At 46.3% G+C, this 19,054-nt stretch overlaps 1 protein-coding gene across 2 annotated transcripts; it reads left to right on the forward strand.

Moving 5' to 3' along the window:
- Nucleotides 1-108: 108 nt before the first annotated feature.
- Nucleotides 109-18,412, forward strand: KATNB1 (katanin regulatory subunit B1; the record flags this gene model as incomplete). Of its 2 annotated transcripts, none has more annotated exons than XM_082005525.1 (19): nucleotides 109-148; nucleotides 2,775-2,905; nucleotides 5,018-5,135; nucleotides 6,924-7,024; nucleotides 7,566-7,607; nucleotides 8,286-8,369; nucleotides 9,924-10,039; nucleotides 11,104-11,175; nucleotides 11,453-11,603; nucleotides 12,032-12,219; nucleotides 12,343-12,473; nucleotides 13,262-13,312; nucleotides 13,488-13,568; nucleotides 14,219-14,328; nucleotides 15,301-15,450; nucleotides 16,207-16,283; nucleotides 16,704-16,778; nucleotides 17,506-17,622; nucleotides 18,213-18,412. In XM_082005525.1, the coding sequence occupies 19 exons, from the start codon at nucleotides 109-111 to the stop codon at nucleotides 18,343-18,345; spliced, it is 1,968 nt and encodes a 655-aa protein (XP_081861651.1). In that variant the 3' UTR covers nucleotides 18,346-18,412. The 2 variants fall into 2 exon arrangements, with proteins under 2 accessions (XP_081861651.1, XP_081861650.1); XM_082005524.1 differs by having other exon boundaries at nucleotides 13,488-13,564; nucleotides 14,209-14,328.
- Between the last annotated feature and the right edge of the window lie 642 nt (nucleotides 18,413-19,054).

Raw genomic sequence — 19,054 nt, forward strand, 5'->3', positions numbered from 1 at the left:
CAGGACGCGCCGGCGGAGGGGCGGCCCAGGCAGGGCCGGGCGGCGGAGCCTCGCCGGGAGGAGGACGGCGCTTTTGCCCTGCCCGTCGGAGGGGCGCCGCGCTGAGACATGGCCGTGGCCGTCAGCACTAAGATGGCGTGGAAGCTGCGTGAGTGTCGCCGGGCCGCTCTGCCGAGGGAGGGCGGAGGAGTTTCCCCAGCTGGGAAGGGGGTGGAAGAGGCGGTTTGTGATAGGAACCAGCTAATCCGTGCACTGGGTGTGGGTGCCCCGGCCCTCTTTCCAAGTTGCTGGCTGGAATTTTTAACTTCTAGAAGTCCTTTCTGAGAGCGCAGCAGCATAGTGGAATAGTATAGGGCCTTGTCATTGCTATTTTCAAAGGGTCACGGCCTCTATTTTTTCTGAGTAGTTGCTGTAATGCTATCCCAAATTTCTAGCCAGCCTCACATGACTCAGGTAGTACAAGAACAACCAAGGGAGTGATGGAAGCCTCCCTTCAGAACCTGGGGTGCAGCGAGGAGTTCCCTCGAGGTCAGGTTAGCACATTCGGGGTTGTCCTTCATTGCTGCTCACTTGTTACAGAAGGCGCACTGGCCTCTTTGCCGCAGCAGGGATGCAGTGATCTTTGCAGGGCTTTGAAATTGCTTTGCAAGAGACTTTGCCACTTTTACATCTATTATTTTTCCTCAGAAGGGGTAGTAAACAGTTGCCAACTATCAATTTCTAGCTGCTTCGCTGGTCACTGATGAGTAATTTCATAGGGGCTGTTGAGGAATGTGTAGCAGCAATGGGAAGTGATCGGTTGCTCAGAAACGTGAGCTTTAGACCAGTGACTTGGGGTCTAGAAATTGGCTAGCAGGAATCCGGTATCCTTGGCTGCGAGCTGAGATAATTGAATTAGTAGTTTTGTATCTTTTTGAGCAGAAAGCCAGTTTGCTGTGTTATCTTCCCATCCCTGAAACTCCAGTTATAAGAAAAGCTGGAAGTCAATCAATGCTCATTCTCTTTAAGAGGGCAGAAGTTCCTGATCTTCATTTTCGCTACGCTCTGCTTCATCTTAGCATTCTCTTTAGAGCAAGAAGCGTTCTGAATGTTAGAAATGTTTTGGTGATGCTAAATGGGAGCTTAGTATTACTGAGCTGGTGGGTGACATCTGCTGACGAATATTCCATTAAAAAAAAGTTTATGGATTTAAGGAAATTGGCACTTCATGGGGGAGCAGATGATGCTTTCTGGCCAAGGCTGGCCTCAGGTTGTGACCTGGCTTTTAGGAACAGAGGGTTGAATGTTTCAGCAATGACTTTTAAACTTACAATCCATTATTAAGAACAAAATTAAGAGGAGGGAAAAAGTGGAGCTGCTGACACACTCATTTCAGCAGCAATGCTCAGCATCTATCCTTTCAATTTTAACTAGTGAGTTGGTCTATTAACACTAATTGTACTGTTTGTTACCTCCAAGGCTGTGCATACATACTTTACTTTAGCATTGTCATGTGGAAGATTGGTCTTTCAACAGAATGCAAGCATATTTTCAGATTTGCCCTTCTCATGTAATTTATGGTCCAGTTATCTTTGTAATTTGAAAGGTGTTTCTCCAGCTAAAGTGAAAGTTGCACAGTTTTGCTTTGAAAAAAGCACTCTGAGAGCTTGAGATCAAAGTACCTGCAATTATTATTGCAGCCATCTAATATCCTTTTGGATTAGTGTTGCAGCTGAAGTGATCAGATTGCTCCTCCCACCAAAAGAATCCGAATGAAAGCTGAATTGATTGCTACCTAGACTTTTTACAAACAAGTTTCGTAACTATTAGGCATACAGATTGTGTGAACTTTCAAATGAGAGAACTGTAAGAGGAAGAAATTGGTAAATACAATGTGCCAAAAGCCCCTGCCAAAAATTTGAGTGGATTTAAAAATCTGATGTCTAAGCAAAGATGCTCATTTGGCTTCTCTTTTGCCCCAAACTTACTTCTTTATGATGACCCTTCCTTGGAGTTCTATTGTTGCAAAGACCTCTCAGTGTCAGAGCTTCTCCTCAGGCCCCAGTTTTTTAACAGTCTTTTAGTTTCAGTCACGTCTGTTCGTTTGTGCCCTTTTGGATATGTATTCATCCTTCCTTTGTCACAGTTTCACACTTTGCATTGCGAAGTTTCACCTGTGTTACATAGTGGGAATATAGCAAAGCCTCTGCCAAAGCTCAGAGAAGGGAGCTCCACCTATCCCTGCTGCTGAGTCTGACTTTTTTTTTCTGTGTAAGGTAACAAACTGTACTGCTGCTAATCTGCCAGTTCCTCTCAGGTTGGACAGTCTGCTGCTGCTTTCTAGAACTGCATTAGAGGGCCTTTTGCTAGATGATTCTGCCTGCTGCGTATTTTTGCAACTTCTAAGATAGCTCGGCTGACTGAGACCCACCTGGGTACCGAAGGTAAAGCAGCTTCTGTGAGCAGGTTGCCACAGTTGAGCGAATTTTTAAAAGCTACCGAGCTGCTGCTAATGAGAGAAGATGCTTTTTGTAAGCCACATGAGCACTGGAGTTGTGAAGTTTGGTCAGCAAATGTCTGAAGTACAGCAGGCAGAGCCAAGAAGGACTGTTTGAAGCAAGATAATACTGTGACTTCTTATCTGAAGAGTGGGTTGCTACAGCTTGTCCAGTGGAAACTGGAAAGTTTTTCTGGAGGAAGAAGATTGTTTTTTGGTTTTTTTTTAGCCCTTTGGGAGGGATGGGATGAAAATTATTATGCTGGTCTGTAATAACTCTTTGCTTTGTTTTGTGCAGAAGAGATCACAGCTCACAGCAGCAATGTATCCTCACTAGTCTTGGGCAAAAGTTCAGGCCGGCTGCTGGCAACTGGAGGAGATGACTGTCGGGTCAACATATGGTCAGTTAACAAGCCCAACTGCATCATGGTAAGAACAGGCCTGTTTTCATCTTTTGGGGGATAGGAATATTAATTCTGAGGTATGGAGGGTGGGGAATGAGCGGAAAGATTGTTGGGTTGTAACCTGTGGGACTTGTGAATAGAGTTTACCAACACAAAGCTGGGTGACCAGATTCTAACTAAAGACAGGGACAGAATTTAGTAACTGGTGAGACTACTGCACCAGAATGGATCTGGGCTGGCTGGCTGCCTCAGCTGGGCCAGTGCTTGCTCAGATAATGAATATTGTGCCCTCTGTTACGAGGCTACAGGTAATTAAATGCAGAGTTTTGTATGAGATCAACTGGTTTTATAGCGCAAGCTACAGGGGCTGGTTTTATACCCTGGAGTTTGCCCTCATAGCAGGAAACATGCCCAGTAGGATGCGTTCCCACCTGTCTCACAGTCAGTAGCTGTCAGCACAAAGTTTGTCAGAATAGTTTGCTAAATTGCCTGTCGGCTGGAAGAGTAATGCTGGGTGCAGCGTGTTAGAAAGAGTAGGGTTACCCCAGTAATGATCACTAAAGCACTCCGGGAATATATTTAACAGATGTCTATCCTGCAGCCTTTTTGCTTTGAGTGGGTGTTGTGGAAAACCATCTTTAGCAAGTGTCCCTTGTCACTTGTTTAATTAACACCACAGTAATACTGTGTTATGGAAGGCATTTCTCTAGCCAGTGTGAACCTTGTGAGGAAGAAAACGGGAAAGTAGGGTCAAAAAGGCTAAAAGGAGAATGTGTCTACTTTATTTTTTCACTCATTTACAGAGGTCGAGTATAAAGAGGTTGAAATGGGTGCAAAAGATGTTGCTCACCTTTGGCAGTGCTGTGCTGCTTGCATAGTTCAGCTGTGTCTTTCCAGGCCCTTGGTGGTGACAGACAGTAGTTTGAAACCAGAGTATTGTCTTCCACAAGAAGGAAGGTTGAAGGACTAAACATCTCTGTGCCCTTTCTGGGGCATCAGGGCACTGTAGCTCTCCTGTGTGTCCTGAGAACCACAGGCATTAGAAGCTGATGTTTCTGAGAGACGGGGACTGACTGGAGCTGCTGAGGACTTCTGCCACTCTTGTATATCAGAAGAATCTTGATTTTTGGGGTTGTGCAATATATTTTGTCCTCTGAAATTCATCTTTAGAGTTTACATTGTTAAGATTTCAGATGTTTCTATGTTGGGGAAAAGGGAGAAGAGGAACTTTCCAGGTAGCATTGTGACTTGGTTCAAGTGTGAGCTCTATTTCTCAGTAAGCAGTGACAGTCGCAGCTGTAGAGTATGTAGAGGATTTCAGTTCCATGTGAAATCCTGAGAAATCCTCATCAGAAGGGGCAGGTTTCAGCTGGTGTTCCCAGCTCTGTATATGTGTTGGAGGCACAGAGCTAGCGTACCTATTTGAGGATGGAATACTACTTAATTGACAAGCAAAAAAATCTACAATAGTGGTATTGGTTTTCTAGAGCTAGTTTTAAATATTCTTGTGTTTTAATTAAATACTGGCCTTTTCAAAAATACTTATGTAGTTTGTAAGCTTTTAGATGCTCAAGGATGAAAAGAGCTGCATACATGTGAATGACTACCTTATGCCTCAAGTTAATACTTCAGTAATAGCGCCGTTCCACTGTGACACCCATTGCTGGCAGCAACATAGGGCTCCTTGCTTATGTGAAGGTTTCGAAGTAGCCCTGATTTCGCTCTTGCTTTGATTTTGTAACCAGTTCATGACACTTACGTGACCCATTTAAGAGCAAACACGGCGCCGTTGCGCTTGCACAGCATAATTTTTATAATGTAAGCATGTGTCAACCTTGTCTGGGCATCCGCACCTAATGTTTAACTACCCATGTCTCTGTTGATGCATCCTTTAAAAATTAGTCAGTGTGCCCCAGAAAGGGGGATAACTCGGAAGGTACGTGCACGGTGCCATATGCAGTCATGGTCTTTAGGATGCTCTACCGTACTGGTAACTGATGAGGAGAAAGGACCAGCGGCACAGCCAAGTGGTCCCAGCTCATGGTGAAATACCTGTTACCAGTTGAGTATGAACAACGCCACTGTGGACAGGGCTGTGGCAGTAGCTGTTGATTGTGACTCGTGATTTTCTTTGCAGAGCTTGACAGGCCATACAACGCCCATTGAGAGCCTACAGATCAATACGAATGAGGAGCTCATTGTTGCAGGGTCCCAGTCAGGGTCCATTCGAGTTTGGGACCTGGAAGCTGCCAAAAGTATGTTTCAATGAGTTTTCACTTCTGTTAACGCATGCTTTTTGGAATATCCTTAGGCTTAATATCGACGCTGACCCAGAAGGTTCCTAACTTAGGAAGGAACAGGAGCCTGGCATTGCTTTCATCTTAATTCCCACCCCTCTTAGAGGGCTTTTATGCACTTCTTACTGAGACTGTAGAGCTGTGTGTGTGTGCTTGAGCAGAAATTTGTATGTGTATTGTGGAGACTGATTTGAGGAACTAGTTTCTAGGTTTTGACCCGAGTGTGTTGAAACCTATATTCCAGAACAGGCTCTGTGCATCGATAGACTAGGCATGTGTATTCAGAGTCTTAGCTTAAAATTGTCAACCTTAATAAAAGGATCTAAAATCAAATTGGAAGTTTTAAGACTATTGGGTTCTGCACAAGTCCAGGAATCCCCCGCTTGCTGACCTCTTGTTCTTAGGTTCTAACTTTTCTTTTTTTTTCCTCAAGTGATTTTTCTCCTCTTCTGCTCTTGCATGGCCATATAAATAGACAAAGACCTAATTTTTAATAAATTGTAAAAGCTATGAACTCATCGAGCTCTGATCCTTTAAAGGCCAACTGTTGAGTCATGTTTTATTTATTGCATTTTTCTCAAATCCTTGAAGAAGTTTGCAAAGGTATCATGAATCACTTGAGTGCGTTCCAGCAGGAATACCGTAAAATGACTGAATATTTCTTATAGTTGCTCCTTGTTCATAGAAAGAATGTGTATTGAAAATAGACTTACACTGCCTGAGCTAATAAGGCAAACAGCAGGCGGCATAAATAATAAATAGCGCTTTTGTCATTCAGACAGTTAGAATCAGTCCGGTTATAAAATAGTTTGGCTGTACCAGTGGAGAGTAACTGAGCTGGCTGAATTAATTAGGAGACCTATGAGCCAGTGTGTGCAAATGACCACTCCAGATATGGCTCAAGAGCTAATTTCTGCCAGGGGAATCATCAGACTGTCTCAGATGATGGATGATGTAGAGGGATTGCCTCACTTACATTATCTAAGTGCAGTTTTTCTTTCTCGAAGTTGAGTTCTGCATTTGTCTCTGCTTTCAGAGATGCGGTGTACCAGTTCTACTGGTCCTTTCTGTTTTCCAGAATTACAAGGGGTGTTGGTTGATGCCTTGCTGAAGCACCATGATCATTTTTGTCTCGCGCTTCCTGAGTGTCCCTTCCCAGTCTTTGGGATGCTTCTTGCAAGGGACAATTGGATGAGTCCACTGCAAATACTGGAACATAAGAGGTGGAAGTCAGGCATGTGCCTGGACAGGGGTGCAGAGTCTCAGGAAAGGGTCTGTCTAATAGCTGCAAGGTGAACAGTGCAGGCAATCAAATGTTCCTTTTGTTTCATGGCTAAAACTGTGTTGTTCCTCGCCCCCTCATTTTGCTCTCTGTGTCACAAGTGGAAAGATACACTGCCTGACAGCTGCCTCAAAGTGTGGCTTTTTAGTTTTATTCTCAAAATGGAGACCTCTGAGTTTTGTTCATAGTTTCCACCCCTAAGGACAGGAATTTCATTAGGATCATTGAATATGAGGCTGCTATCGCTGTTGCATCGTATTGGAAGGGTAAAGTCAGAAACGTTTTCCATAAAATAATGTATACAGGTGAATAAACGGTATGTAGCATATCTAATGTACATTGTATTACCATCTGCTTAATGGTGAGGATGGTATGGTTAAACTTCTGCATGCTGTTTTGATGAAATGAACTACTAAATATTTGCTCCTTGTTCCTTCTTCCTGCTCTGCTGCTCCTTTTCCCAGTTCTTCGTACCTTACTTGGTCACAAAGCGAATATCTGCAGCCTTGATTTCCATCCTTTTGGAAGCTTTGTGGCATCTGGCTCTTTGGACACAAACATTAAGGTAAAACCCAGCTTCCCCTAGAGATTGCTCTCTTTACTTGCAATATCTTTATTTTGAAGAGTGCCAGAACGTGTTTTGTGCCAAGCTGATGGTAGATGTTGTACATCATCATTTCCATGTGTGTGGGCAGGTGTACTTGTGAGTGCTTGTGAAATCTGTGAGTGTATTTTTCAGAGGTAGCTCATGAGTGTGACTCCTCTGTTGTGGAATGTGGCTCTGAGTTAGGGGCCAGCCGAGACCTGATGTCAGCAAGCGCAGATGTCCTGATTGCTGTGGATTGCATCTGCTTCATCAGGCTGGTATTTGACTGTAGGAACTGAGCTTCTGTGGTAAGAAATACCTTACAGAAGTTATTCTCACTCAGGGAAATTAGGTTAGGAAATACCCCTGAAGCAAACAGGGGTTCAACAGCCCCTTCAGCGTTTTCATTCTGCAGTGTTTTATCAGCTTGGTGACAGGGAGAGCTTTTGTTCTGATGTGACTCTTGGGCTCCCCACATGCTGCTCTAAGCATATCTTGTGTTTGCTTTTCTTCCCTTTAGCTCTGGGATGTAAGAAGAAAAGGCTGTGTCTTCAGGTACAAGGTAAAATGCTTCATTAACTTTCAGGTGAAGAGGGGAAAGATATTTCTGTCGAGGACTTGTGAGCAAACCTTAAAGTGTTTATGTACAATTAACTGCCTAGTTTTCCAGTATAAAAAGATCTGCGCGTTTTGTGAAACGGCCTGGCAAATCTCTGCAGGCCTCTGTGAACTGTGTGGGGAATTATGGAATGGACATCATGAGAGTTAATGTACTATAGTCTGGTTGGGGAATGGAGAGCATCCATGAGTGTTTCTTTATACTGCGACTGACGTGACTGTGCAAGTCCCCGCTGCACCGACATGGTTCTATTCTCGAGGCTTTTTTCTACCCAAAGAACTTGCTGTATATTAATTTCATTTAGAAACCAGCTTAATGGCACAGCACTTCCATCTGACCACCCATAAAGCTGTGTAATTTAAAATTGATTCTTATTAAGCCACATCTGTATTTACCATGCTTAAACTGATGCCAGAAATGTCTAGATGAGAGAGATTACACCCATTTAGATGGGTATCAGCTCTTGCCTGTAGTGTTTAGTGTTCTGCGAGCTGTGGACTCTGCAAAACAGTTACTTTATTTTATTATATCTTATAGGATTGAAAGACAAAAGCCAGAATTCCCTCCAAAGGAAGAAAGAAAAGAAAAAAAAAAAAAGCTATTTATTTTTTCTTATTTCAGGGTCACACAGAAGCAGTTCGGTGTCTCCGCTTTAGTCCTGATGGGAAATGGTTAGCCTCTGCTGCTGCTGATCACACTGTAAAGGTAATTTATTGTGACACCCTCTTTATGTGCTCCCAGGAATGCTGGGATTGTCTTTTTACCAGGCATTGCCGGCACTCACTCATAAACACCTTCAGTTGGTAGCTGGCTGAGCCCTGCAGCTTTGCAGGGACCAGCCTGTTTGAGGATCATGTCCAGTGGGCCACAGCATCCAGAAAAAAGCTGCATGTGCTGAAATGCACTTATCCAACAGACACATTGGCACTATGCGCATGAAGGTTCAGGTTTTGATGGTGGTAGAGTTGTGATACCTGAACGTTGGCTTCCATCGTCTCAGTAAACGTACAGGGTTGTCCACAGCACACTGACTGCTTCACCATATCAGTTTCTGGCTCTGCTCAGTTAATTCAGTAGAGGTGTGTTGTCGTACACATGGCACATGATGATCAATCTGAAAATTGCTCTCAGGGCTGAGCGGAGCAAGAGAAGGAATTCAGAAAAGTATAGACTGAGGCAGCGGCTTCAGTTGTTTCTGATGTGATGTGGAGGAATGTGGGCAAAGGACTGATTTTTGTTTTCGGCTTCACATGAAATAAACTGGCCTGTATCAGGAATAGTGTGGCCAGCAGGAGTAGGGAAGTGATTGTGCCCCTGTACTCGGCACTGGTGAGGCCGCACCTTGAATACTGTGTTCAGTTTTGGGCCCCTCACTACAAGAAGGATGTTGAGGTGCTGGAGCGTGTCCAGAGAAGGGCAACGAAGCTGGTGAGGGGTCTGGAGAACAAGTCTGACAAGGAGCGGCTGAGGGAACTGGGGTTGTTTAGTCTGGAGAAGAGGAGGCTGAGAGGAGACCTTATCGCTCTCTACAACTACCTGAAAGGGGGTTGTGGCGACGAGGGTGTTGGTCTCTTCTCCCAAGTAACTAGTGATAGGACAAGAGGAAATGGCCTCAAGTTGCGCCAGGGGAGGTTTAGATTGGATATTAGGAAAAATTTCTTCACTGAGAGGGTGGTCAGGCATTGGAACAGGCTGCCCAGGGAGGTGGTGGAGTCGCCATCTCTGGAAGTGTTCAAAAAACGTGTGGATGTGGCGCTTCAGGACATGGTTTAGGGGACATGGTGGTGCTGGATTGATGGTTGGACTTGATGATCTTAAAGGTCCTTTCCAACCTTGTGATTCTGTGAAACTGATCAGTCATTTCACTCCACTTTTCGATGGAGACTGTAGCAGAGGAAGAATGAATTGCTAAAGGATTCAGGGTTTTTGCTTTGCTTTCAAAATTTAATCTGCAGGGACAGGTGGAACTGCAGTATTTTATCCCAGTCTAAATATAAAACAAAAGCTTCCAAGGAACGAATTAGGAATAAAAACTGAATAGACAATTTAAAAGAATGGCAAAAAACACCAGAGGAAAAAAATAAAGCCTTAAATGTCTGGGACGGTACTCCTTCCCTGATGATTGCTTTCTTTGACAAACTTGAGTCTGTTCGTGGAGGGGTGGAAACATTAGAAGGTTGCCAGTACAGGGAAATCCAAAGTGTATTGGAATTCTTTAACGTTAAGTCTTTTCAATAGTGTCTCTGTTCTTTCTTCCAGCTGTGGGATCTGGCTGCTGGGAAGATAATGTTTGAGTTTACAGGACATACCGGCCCAGTAAATGTGGTTGAATTCCATCCCAATGAATACCTTTTGGCTTCTGGCAGCTCTGACAGGTACATAAGGGGAGGGGGAAAGAAGGTAATTGTATATGTTGGTTCCCTTTCCCAATGCACTCGCTTTTAGGAATGTGGAAAATAGGAACGTCACACAACTCAAACCTGCCATTGCCAGAGCCTGACATCTAGTCAGCAGCATGTCACATCTGTGATGTGCAGAACATGGAGATCTTTCCTTCTCATCCAAAATTGATGGCACCTTCTGCAACACTAGAAAACAATGTGATAGCCTCAAGCATCTCATTAATCCAGCTGACATCCTATCTGAACAGCAAGCAGTCCTGCTCAGCTAGCAGGGTGCCCTTAGCTCGGAGTCAGCTCTCAATACCTATCTATATCTAGAGCCTCTAAGCATCTGTGGCTGGATTCACGATCTCGGCTAGACTAGCCTTCTGTGTAGGTTCATCATATGTGCGCAACAGCGAAAGTCATTCCAGCTATTAGCATATTATTTCGATACTGGATCCTACAGCAGATTTCTAGAGGGATGAGCGTCTCCCTGTACTTGGCACTGGTGAGGCTGCACCTCGAATCCTGTGTTCAATGTTGGGCCCCTCACTACAGGAAGGCCATTGAGGTCCTGGAGCGTGTCCAGAGAAGGGCAACGAAGCTGGTGAGGGGTCTGGAGAACAAGTCTGACAAGGAGCGGCTGAGGGAACTGGGGTTGTTTAGCCTGCAGAAAAGGAGGCTCAGGGGAGACCTTATCACACTCTACAACTACCTGAAAGGGGTTTCAGGTAGCTGTAGAGAGTGTTAAGGTCTCTTTTCCCATGTAACAAGTGATAGGACAAGAGGAAATGGCCGCAAGTTGCGCCAGGGGAGGTTTAGATTGGATATTAGGAAAAATTTCTTCACTTAAAGTACTGTCAAGCACTGGAGCAGGCTGCCCAGGGAAGTGGCTGAGTCGCCACCCCAGATGTATTTAAAAGACGTGTAGATGTGGTGCTTAGGGACGTGATTTAGTGGTGGACTTAGCGGTGTTAGGTTTATGGTTGGACTTGATGATCTTAACCTAAATGACTCTGATTTTTTTTGTTGTTGTTGTTCTGTTGTGTGTACAGGACTGTTCGCTTCTGGGACTTGGAGAAGTTTCAGGTTGTGAGCTGTATTGAAGAGGAGGCTACGCCTGTCAGGTATATTAAATTCCTGCTGCAGCGTACTAGGCAGAGACTAAAGTGGGTGGGGAGGGAAGATTTCCTGAAAGAGAGTGTTTACTGAGGAGAAGTTTGAGCTGCTGGAGGTGTTGCACAGACCCACCAGGTTGCACAGGTGAACACCAGATTGGTGGATTCCTTGTTAGAAACGGGGCTGGAGGCGTTCAGTCAAGTCAGCGATACAGCCCTGGGGTCCTTGTTGGGACTGAGCAAGGTTGGAAAGCTGGGCCTAATTCTCCACCTGCCTTCCTCCCAGGTGTGTGCTCTTCAACCCAGATGGCTGTTGCTTGTATAGTGGCTTCCAAGATTCGCTGCGTGTGTATGGCTGGGAGCCAGAGCGCTGTTTTGATGTGGTCTTGGTGAACTGGGGAAAAGTAGCTGACTTATCTATCTGCAACAACCAGCTGGTAAGCTACTGCTCCTGAGGAGTGGGGGAGGTGGCTGCGAAACGCGAGATAAAATCCTCCTGCCTCCTTGCATGCCTCCTGACCTTTAAGTTTATGTCAAACTGTAAGTGGCCAGGGCTTGCAGTGTCCCCAGCACTTAAATCTTGTGTGCTTTTGCTTCAGCAGCCTCATGCTCCTCTTTGTCTCTCTTTGGCTTCTTGAGGAAAGAACTGGGGGTTGGTTTGATCAGTATTGAGAAACTACGCTTGACAAAAGTTTTATCACAGCCTTTCATAAAACATTGGCAGCTTCACTTTGAAAAAGCCAAAGCACTGAACTGAGAAGTTCTCAAGCACGGTTGCTCAGGGTCACTCCATCGTGCCTGTTCTCAAAAAGGCTGGCATGCACCCTGCTCCCTGGTGAATTACCTTGATATTTTCCTTCTGCAGATAGGAGTTTCCTTTGCACAAAGCACAGTCTCTTCCTTCGTTGTGGATCTCAGCAGAGTCACAAAGTCGGGTTCCATTCCTCACGGGCTGATCAGGGACGATGAGCCTCTTGTGCCGCCTACTCCCACGGGGTCCTCTCTTCGCCGCATCTATGACAGGCCCTCAACTAGCTGCAACAAGCCACAAAGGTAAGGGGATCTGCTGGCTTGTTGAATTTCGGGATTTTAAGGAAATGTACAAGGACCTTAGTGCTCTCACTCTCTCTGAGTCCATATGACTTGCCCTGACAGCATCTCTTTTTTCCACAGCAGAGTGAAGCACAACTCGGAGAGTGAGAGGCGCAGTCCCAGCAGCGAAGATGACCGGGATGAGAAGGAATCAAAGGCTGAGATCCAGAACCCGGAGGATTACAAAGAGATCTTCCAGCCCAAGAACGCTATTTGTCAGTACCAGGGTTTATTGTGCTTTTGAGTGTTGTTTGGATTAGAGCTGTAGGTGCTAAACTGGTTCAGCAGAAGTGAGCTTTGGCTTACTATAATAGAGGCTCTGTGTGTGACTGGGAGAGTTTAGAAAACTTTTATTTAATTTTCTGTGCTTGGATACTGAACCACAGATCATGTTGGTGAACTGCTGGAAGGTAGCACCTTTGCTAGGGTGCAGTGATGTCTGGTCAAAGCCTAGCTCAGAATCCACAGCTCCATTGTAAGCATGCTGCCTTCCTGTCCTGATGAAGGAGGACTACTGTGTTACAGGATCTTTATTAGCTTAGAATTTTGATAGGTATAAAATCAGCAGCTTCCATTAAAGAAGGAAAGGCAAAATGTTTTGTTAAAGCAGAGATTGTTGTTTAAGAGGCATAGTACAATGCCTCTATCTCATTTTTATGTAAATGAGAAAAATGAATACTTTTTATAAGGAATTAATAGTCATTATTTTACTTAAGGTAAATCAATTTAGTGGGAGGTGAATTTTTTCTAATATAATGTGTTGTGCTCTACACCTTTACAGTGGCAGTGAACTACATGGGTCAGTTTTGTCCCTCCCAGCCATGAAGGCTGAAAGCCTTTGGCTAAACTCGACAGTAGCGTCAAGGTCTGAAGGAGATAACTCTGCTTGCCATGTCACTGATTACCCTAATCTGTGGAGTTGTTGATCTCCCAGCTCCAAGGCTGACCTACCGCTAATCTGTAGCCTTGGATGCTCCTTTATTTTTTTTCTGTCTTTCCGTAGGTCGAACTCCTCCTCGAAACAACGAGCCCTTTCCAGCCCCTCCTGAGGAAGGTGAGTGTGAAAAATACCCCTTGGTGGGAATGGGGTTAATGACCCTCAACAGAGGGAGAGCTGCATGTCTGCAGAAATGACTACTTGTAGTCTAGCTATACAGAACTTTTGCTCTCAAGTGTCTCCTGAAAGGAATGAACAGTTTCTGCTTTCCCACTTCTTTCCATCTTGATAGAACCTGTAACTGCAAAGGAAGCACTGAAGCCCAGCCAAGCTGCGGATGTCCAGACCCCATTGCCAAAGCAAGAACTTGTACGTACTGTATCATCTGTTAATAGCTGTTCACACTCCCAAGATATGTGAGTGCTGGAGACTTTACGATTTCTAATCAGGCTGATTACTGAAGAGCAGTAAAAGTGCAGCTCCGGTCTGTGTCGTGCCCCATGTCTTGCCTGAGCAGTAGAACCAAAGGCCAAGCCTCCAACAGGCAATGGCTCTATGGCTTTTGTTCGCTTCTCACATTTGCAGTGGTGTTTCTCCCTGAATCTCAAAATTGAGGCACTCTGAAGAGAACCAAGTGCCAGATTTCCAGAAGTGCTTGAACTGCAGCTATTTTGTACCCAAAATCACAAGCAGCCAAGGGGCCGGGTTACGTGATTTAGAATTCTCTCTTTGCCGTCAGGCTGGCCACGGCCTGTTGCCCTAATTTTGGATGCTGATAACAGTGACAGCACTTGGCACTTCTGCTGGGGCATCTCCATGTTGTTTGCAAACCTTAATTACATCTTGGTGTGTACCTGAGAGATACTTTATTGCCTCTTAAACTATGCTAGCAAATTGGACACTGCTTCTGCATTAGGACCCTGTTGTGAGAGGAAAGCAGGTCAGGAAAAAAAGGACACCAGACTAGGGCCAGATTGTTGCGGCTAGAGCTTTTATCCCAATTTCTCCTGCAGCCTGATCCAGTACAGAGGCCACCGATTGCATCCTCAACTCCTTTGACCAGAACAGAGCCATCGGTGATTCCTGCAGCCAGGAATGAGCCCATTGGCCTGAAGGCCTCTGACTTTCTACCAGTAAGTGTCCCTGAACAAAAATACCCAGCCGATGTCTGTGTCGGATGGCATCAGGAAGGAGGTTCTCTGAGGTGCAGAAGTGTCTTAGGTTGCTTTCTGCAGCCTGCAGTCCTCAGGACTGAATGAGAACGTGTTGCCTCCTGCTTTCCCTTGCTCTCCTGCCTTGCTCTCCTGCCTCCCAACTGCTTTGACTTGTAGTTCCTGTGGAATTAGCACGGCAGGGTTGCTGGACTTGGCCCCCATTGCAACCGACAGCAGGCTGCTGCGAGCACAGCAGCACTGATCCATGCTCACCAAGAACGATTATCAAAGCAGAGAGCAAGCGATGAGCCAAAGACACTGAACAATTCCACATGCTGGACAGTGATTTGTTTAGAAAATTGGTGTCTGCCATTACACATACATACATTATTTCATGATTCTTTCCCTCTTGCGTTTCAGAGGCCTCTTGGCCTCGCTTAGGAGGTATTCCTGGTCCCAAAAACGGAGAAGGACCAGAGCATCCTCATGCTCCCGAATTCTAAATGTGAGCAGACGAAGAGAGATCCCAGCATGTTGTGGGCTGGAATCGAATGGAGAGTCTAATAAATTGTGCAAGATTTATGCTTTGTAATAAAATTTGTTGATTTCAGATGAACATTTTGCAATAAAAAACAGGGTTTGCATGAAAACGTTTCTTCATCAAAACATACCGATTTTGAAAGCTTACTTACAATTAACTTTTTTCAATTTTGATGGTTTTTCCAAAGCTTAAAACATACTTGTGATTGACGCAGTAGAAGAGGCAAAAGAGAAGTAGCTGAAATTGGAACAAATTGAGCATTTCCATTTCAAAGTGTTTAGTGCAAGGAAGTAATTATTTACTGGCACTCTGTACAACAAAATAGTGTCTCTCCTAGGCTGGAGAAAGCTCCTACGCTTCTGTGCCATCCTGCTCTGTTACCGCTCCTCCATTGATGTCTGTACTTTCAGGCTGTGAAAAACCAAAGCCAGACTGAGCTCGTGGATGAGGAAGCCATGTCCCAGATCAGGAAAGGCCACGAGACTATGTGTGTGGTGCTCACCAGCCGTCACAAGAATCTGGACACCGTGCGGGCTGTATGGAGCACCGGTGACATCAAGGCAAGGATGTGGAGATACCTGAGGCTCATGAGGGGAGCAGCTGAGCAGCTTTTTTGGCTTGTCTGGGGCCAGTTCTGCCTCTCGCATGAAATGCGAGTTCTCACAGCTTTTGTTCCCAGTGGTACATTGCAGAGTGCTGCTCTGTCCCACCTGTGGTTGAATGGTCACAAAGAAACGTGGAGAAGACTTTCTCACGTGAGAGTTATCTTCTCTTTCCTAGCCAAGTCCAAGTCCACGTTTCTTCTACCTTGTTTTTGAAAAGTGGCACTTGATAGTAATTCACAGAATCTCAGAATCATTAAGGTTGGAAAAGACCTTTAAGATCATCAAGTCCAACCATCAACCCAACACCACCATGCCCACTAAGCCATATCCTGAAGTGCCACGTCCACGTGTTTTTTGAATACTTCCCGTGATGGTGACTCCACCACCTCCCTGGGCAGCCTGTCCCACTCTCTCAGTAAAGAAATTTTTCCGAATATCCAGCCTAAACCTCCCCTGGCACAACTTGAGGCCATTTCCACTCGTCCTATCACTAGTTACTTGGGAGAAGAGTCCAACACCCACCTCACTACAACCTCCTTTCAGGCAGTTGTAGAGAGCAATAAGGTCTCCCCTCAGCCTCCTCTTCTCCAGACTGAACAACCCCAGTTCCCTCAGCTGCTCCTCATCAGACTTGTTCTCTCTAGACTAATTGCATTAGTCTAGCCAGTTTGAGCTTTGCAATAGACAACTTCTTTTCCTCCTCTCTCTCAGAACTCTGTGGACTCTGCAGTGGCAATCAACGATCTGTCTGTTGTCGTGGACCTCTTGAATATTGTCAACCAAAAAGCGTGAGTCCTGGGTGGGGGCAGCCCCTGGGATACCCGAGACCCACCTTGCTGGGCGTCGGGAGCGCTGTATTGTACCTGCGTCACATCCAGTGGGCCATGGCAGTGTGAAATGCGTGTGCTCGTAGTTGGATCTTGAAGTCTGCAGTGCCAGTGGCTGCTGGAGTTGTATGGGGCCTTTTCTGTAGGCAAATAATGTCTCACAAGGAAAATCGAAGTCTTAAGGCTTCATAAAGTGATTCTGCTGAGAGTTAATAAAATTATGTCAGAACCTGCCGCTTTCTATCACAAGAGGGAGTCAGTGAACTTGCTCAGTAAAAGTGAGTGCTGCTGCTGGACTTTTTTGCCAGAAAGCATTATTTGTGTTGACTCAGCCTTGTAAAGCCTCAATCTCCAGTTTCAGAATGTGTCTTTTTTTCCCAGGTCTCTCTGGAAGCTGGATTTGTGTACTATAGTTCTGCCGCAGATAGAGAAACTACTCCAAAGTAAATATGAAAGGTGAGGCCCCAAGAACATGGTGTGCTTGGGGTCAAGGTGTGGATATTCACAGGAGAGCTCCATGGGGTATTTTGTAGCTGAAAGAAAATCCTGAAAAATCACAGCAGATACAGTATAATGCCGATACAGCGCCTGGAAAAGAGCAGTGGAGTTGCCAAGTGTGTGGGGTAAAAGATATGGAAAGTATGCACGGGCAAGGAGAGCAGGATATTGAGGTTCGGCGTAGGTGTGTTGGACCGAAGGCAGCTCTGGCAGCCAGGAGCGGTCGAGTCGATGTAAAACAAGTGGGCTCAGCGCACTGGTGGGAATGAAACTGTTGACTTGGGACAAGGGGAGTGAAGTCCTTGGGGTCACTTAGAAGATTGCTCTGAACCTCATTGTTAGGCAGCAAAAAAAATGCAGCCTTTCTTTTAAGATGGAGTTTTTGCCCTTCCTGCTGGGAGAGAGGCTCCTGCCAAGCCCCCTTGGCAGGACATCTCTGCTCATAAGCAGAAGGCTCCCACTTAGCAGGGTATATGCCAGGACCTTTTGAAAGGGCTCACTTTGTCAGCCTTGACTCGCACCAAGATGTGTTGGTACTTGCCATGGCTCTCCTTGCCAGGTTACTGGTGGTGGAGGGGGGTTGTCCGAGTAGGTTATCCCCTGTGACTGGATATGAGTGAGGGCTGTGTGCTGGGAGGACAGGAATGACGTTCAAGTGGGACGCGATTCTCTGTTTGTCTTTCAGTTATGTGCAGACAGGCTGCACCTCCCTAAAACTCATTCTCCAGAGATTCCTGCCACTGATCACAGACATCCTTGCTGCACCACCTTCTGTTGGAGTGGACATCAGCAGAGAGGAAAGGTGAGGCACTTACCTCTGCTTGCTCCCTTTTTGAACCAGCCTTCCTCTTTGGTGAGCTTTGCTCCTCACCACTGAGGTTTTTATACTAGACTGGGCATGTCTTCCCTTTTGTCTGCAAACGCCAAACCCTCCTGCTCCAAGAAAAAGACCAAAGACTGCTTTTCCCTCTGTCCCTGTGTATTATGTCATACCTAAACAAAGGTGGCTTCACCCTCTACCTCACAAGACGCCTGAGTTGTCAGCTGGACCCTTGATTTCCAGTTCATTCACAGCAATAGCTCTGCTCTGAGAACTGGCCCTCCAAAACCAGCACCTCCTTCCTCCCTGGACTTTGCTGCCAAAGGGGACAAGAGGAGTGAAAGAGCCCGTATGTGGATGCCATTCTCCTGTGTCACCAGGACGTGGGCTGAATACGTGGTGTTTCTGCAGAGCCACGCTCGCGTTTCAGTCTCTTCCAGCCCGTTTGCAGGGCTTGTGTTTTCTCTCCTGCTTGAGTTGCATCTTTGGAGCTGCAGGAACAAGCATGCCTCTGAAGCAGCTGAGGATTCATGCTGTGTCTGCTGTCTCTTTTTTTTTTTTTTTTTTTGCAGGCTCCATAAATGCAAGCTGTGCTACAAGCAGCTGAAAAACATCAGCAACATTGTAAAGAACAAGTCTGGGCTCAGCGGCCGCCATGGTAGTGCCTTTCGGGAACTGCATCTCCTCATGGCTGTCCTGGAGTGACAGTTGCCACCTCCTCGCGTGCAAGCACGAGTGGCCAAGCTCCCTTCTGCTCTCAGTTCAGCTGGATTTCACCTCTCTCCGTGTGTCCGTCTTCCCACCTGCTGCGGCACGGTAGCGAAGTGGAATCTCGCTGGTGGGTTTCGGGCCCAGCCCCGGTGCCTCTCGGGCCGGGTGGAGGACCTGAGTGGAGAGATGTCTGTGCTGAGTGGGGGGACCTGGCTGGTGGAGGGCCGGGCAAAGCCCCTGTGGGGAAGGAGCTTCATTTCAGCTCTTCATCTCGGCATTGAGTTCTTGGCTGCTTTGTCTGTGTGCTGGTCTTTCCCTGTCAGGAGGGCTCCGAGCCTGCGGTTGCCCTCCTTCACCCGTCTGCACTGCCAGTTCTTGCTGCTTGGCGTTGTGGACTGGGGCCGGCTGGCCCCGCTCTCTTGGTGCAGTGTGCCGAGGACTGTGGCATCCGCCCCGCGAAAGCCTGCTGTGGGGTGGAGCGCCTTCTCCCTGCAGGAGGGACTTCTTCAGCTGCCGTATGGGACCAGCCCCTTTGGTTTGCTTCATCAAATGTGAGCCAGCACAGCGCGCTGCCGTGCCTGGTGTAGTCTTGAGGACGTGTATCGAGAGGAGGCTGTCTCTTGGCTTCTCAAAAATCCCTGCTGGCACCCTGGGCCACAGAAGACAAGTATCTTCAGACTGTTGCTGGGATCTGAGGTCTGCC

The sequence above is a fragment of the Phaethon aethereus genome, assembly GCF_964289735.1.
Source record: "Phaethon aethereus genome assembly, chromosome: 13".
Lineage (NCBI taxonomy): Eukaryota > Metazoa > Chordata > Aves > Phaethontiformes > Phaethontidae > Phaethon > Phaethon aethereus.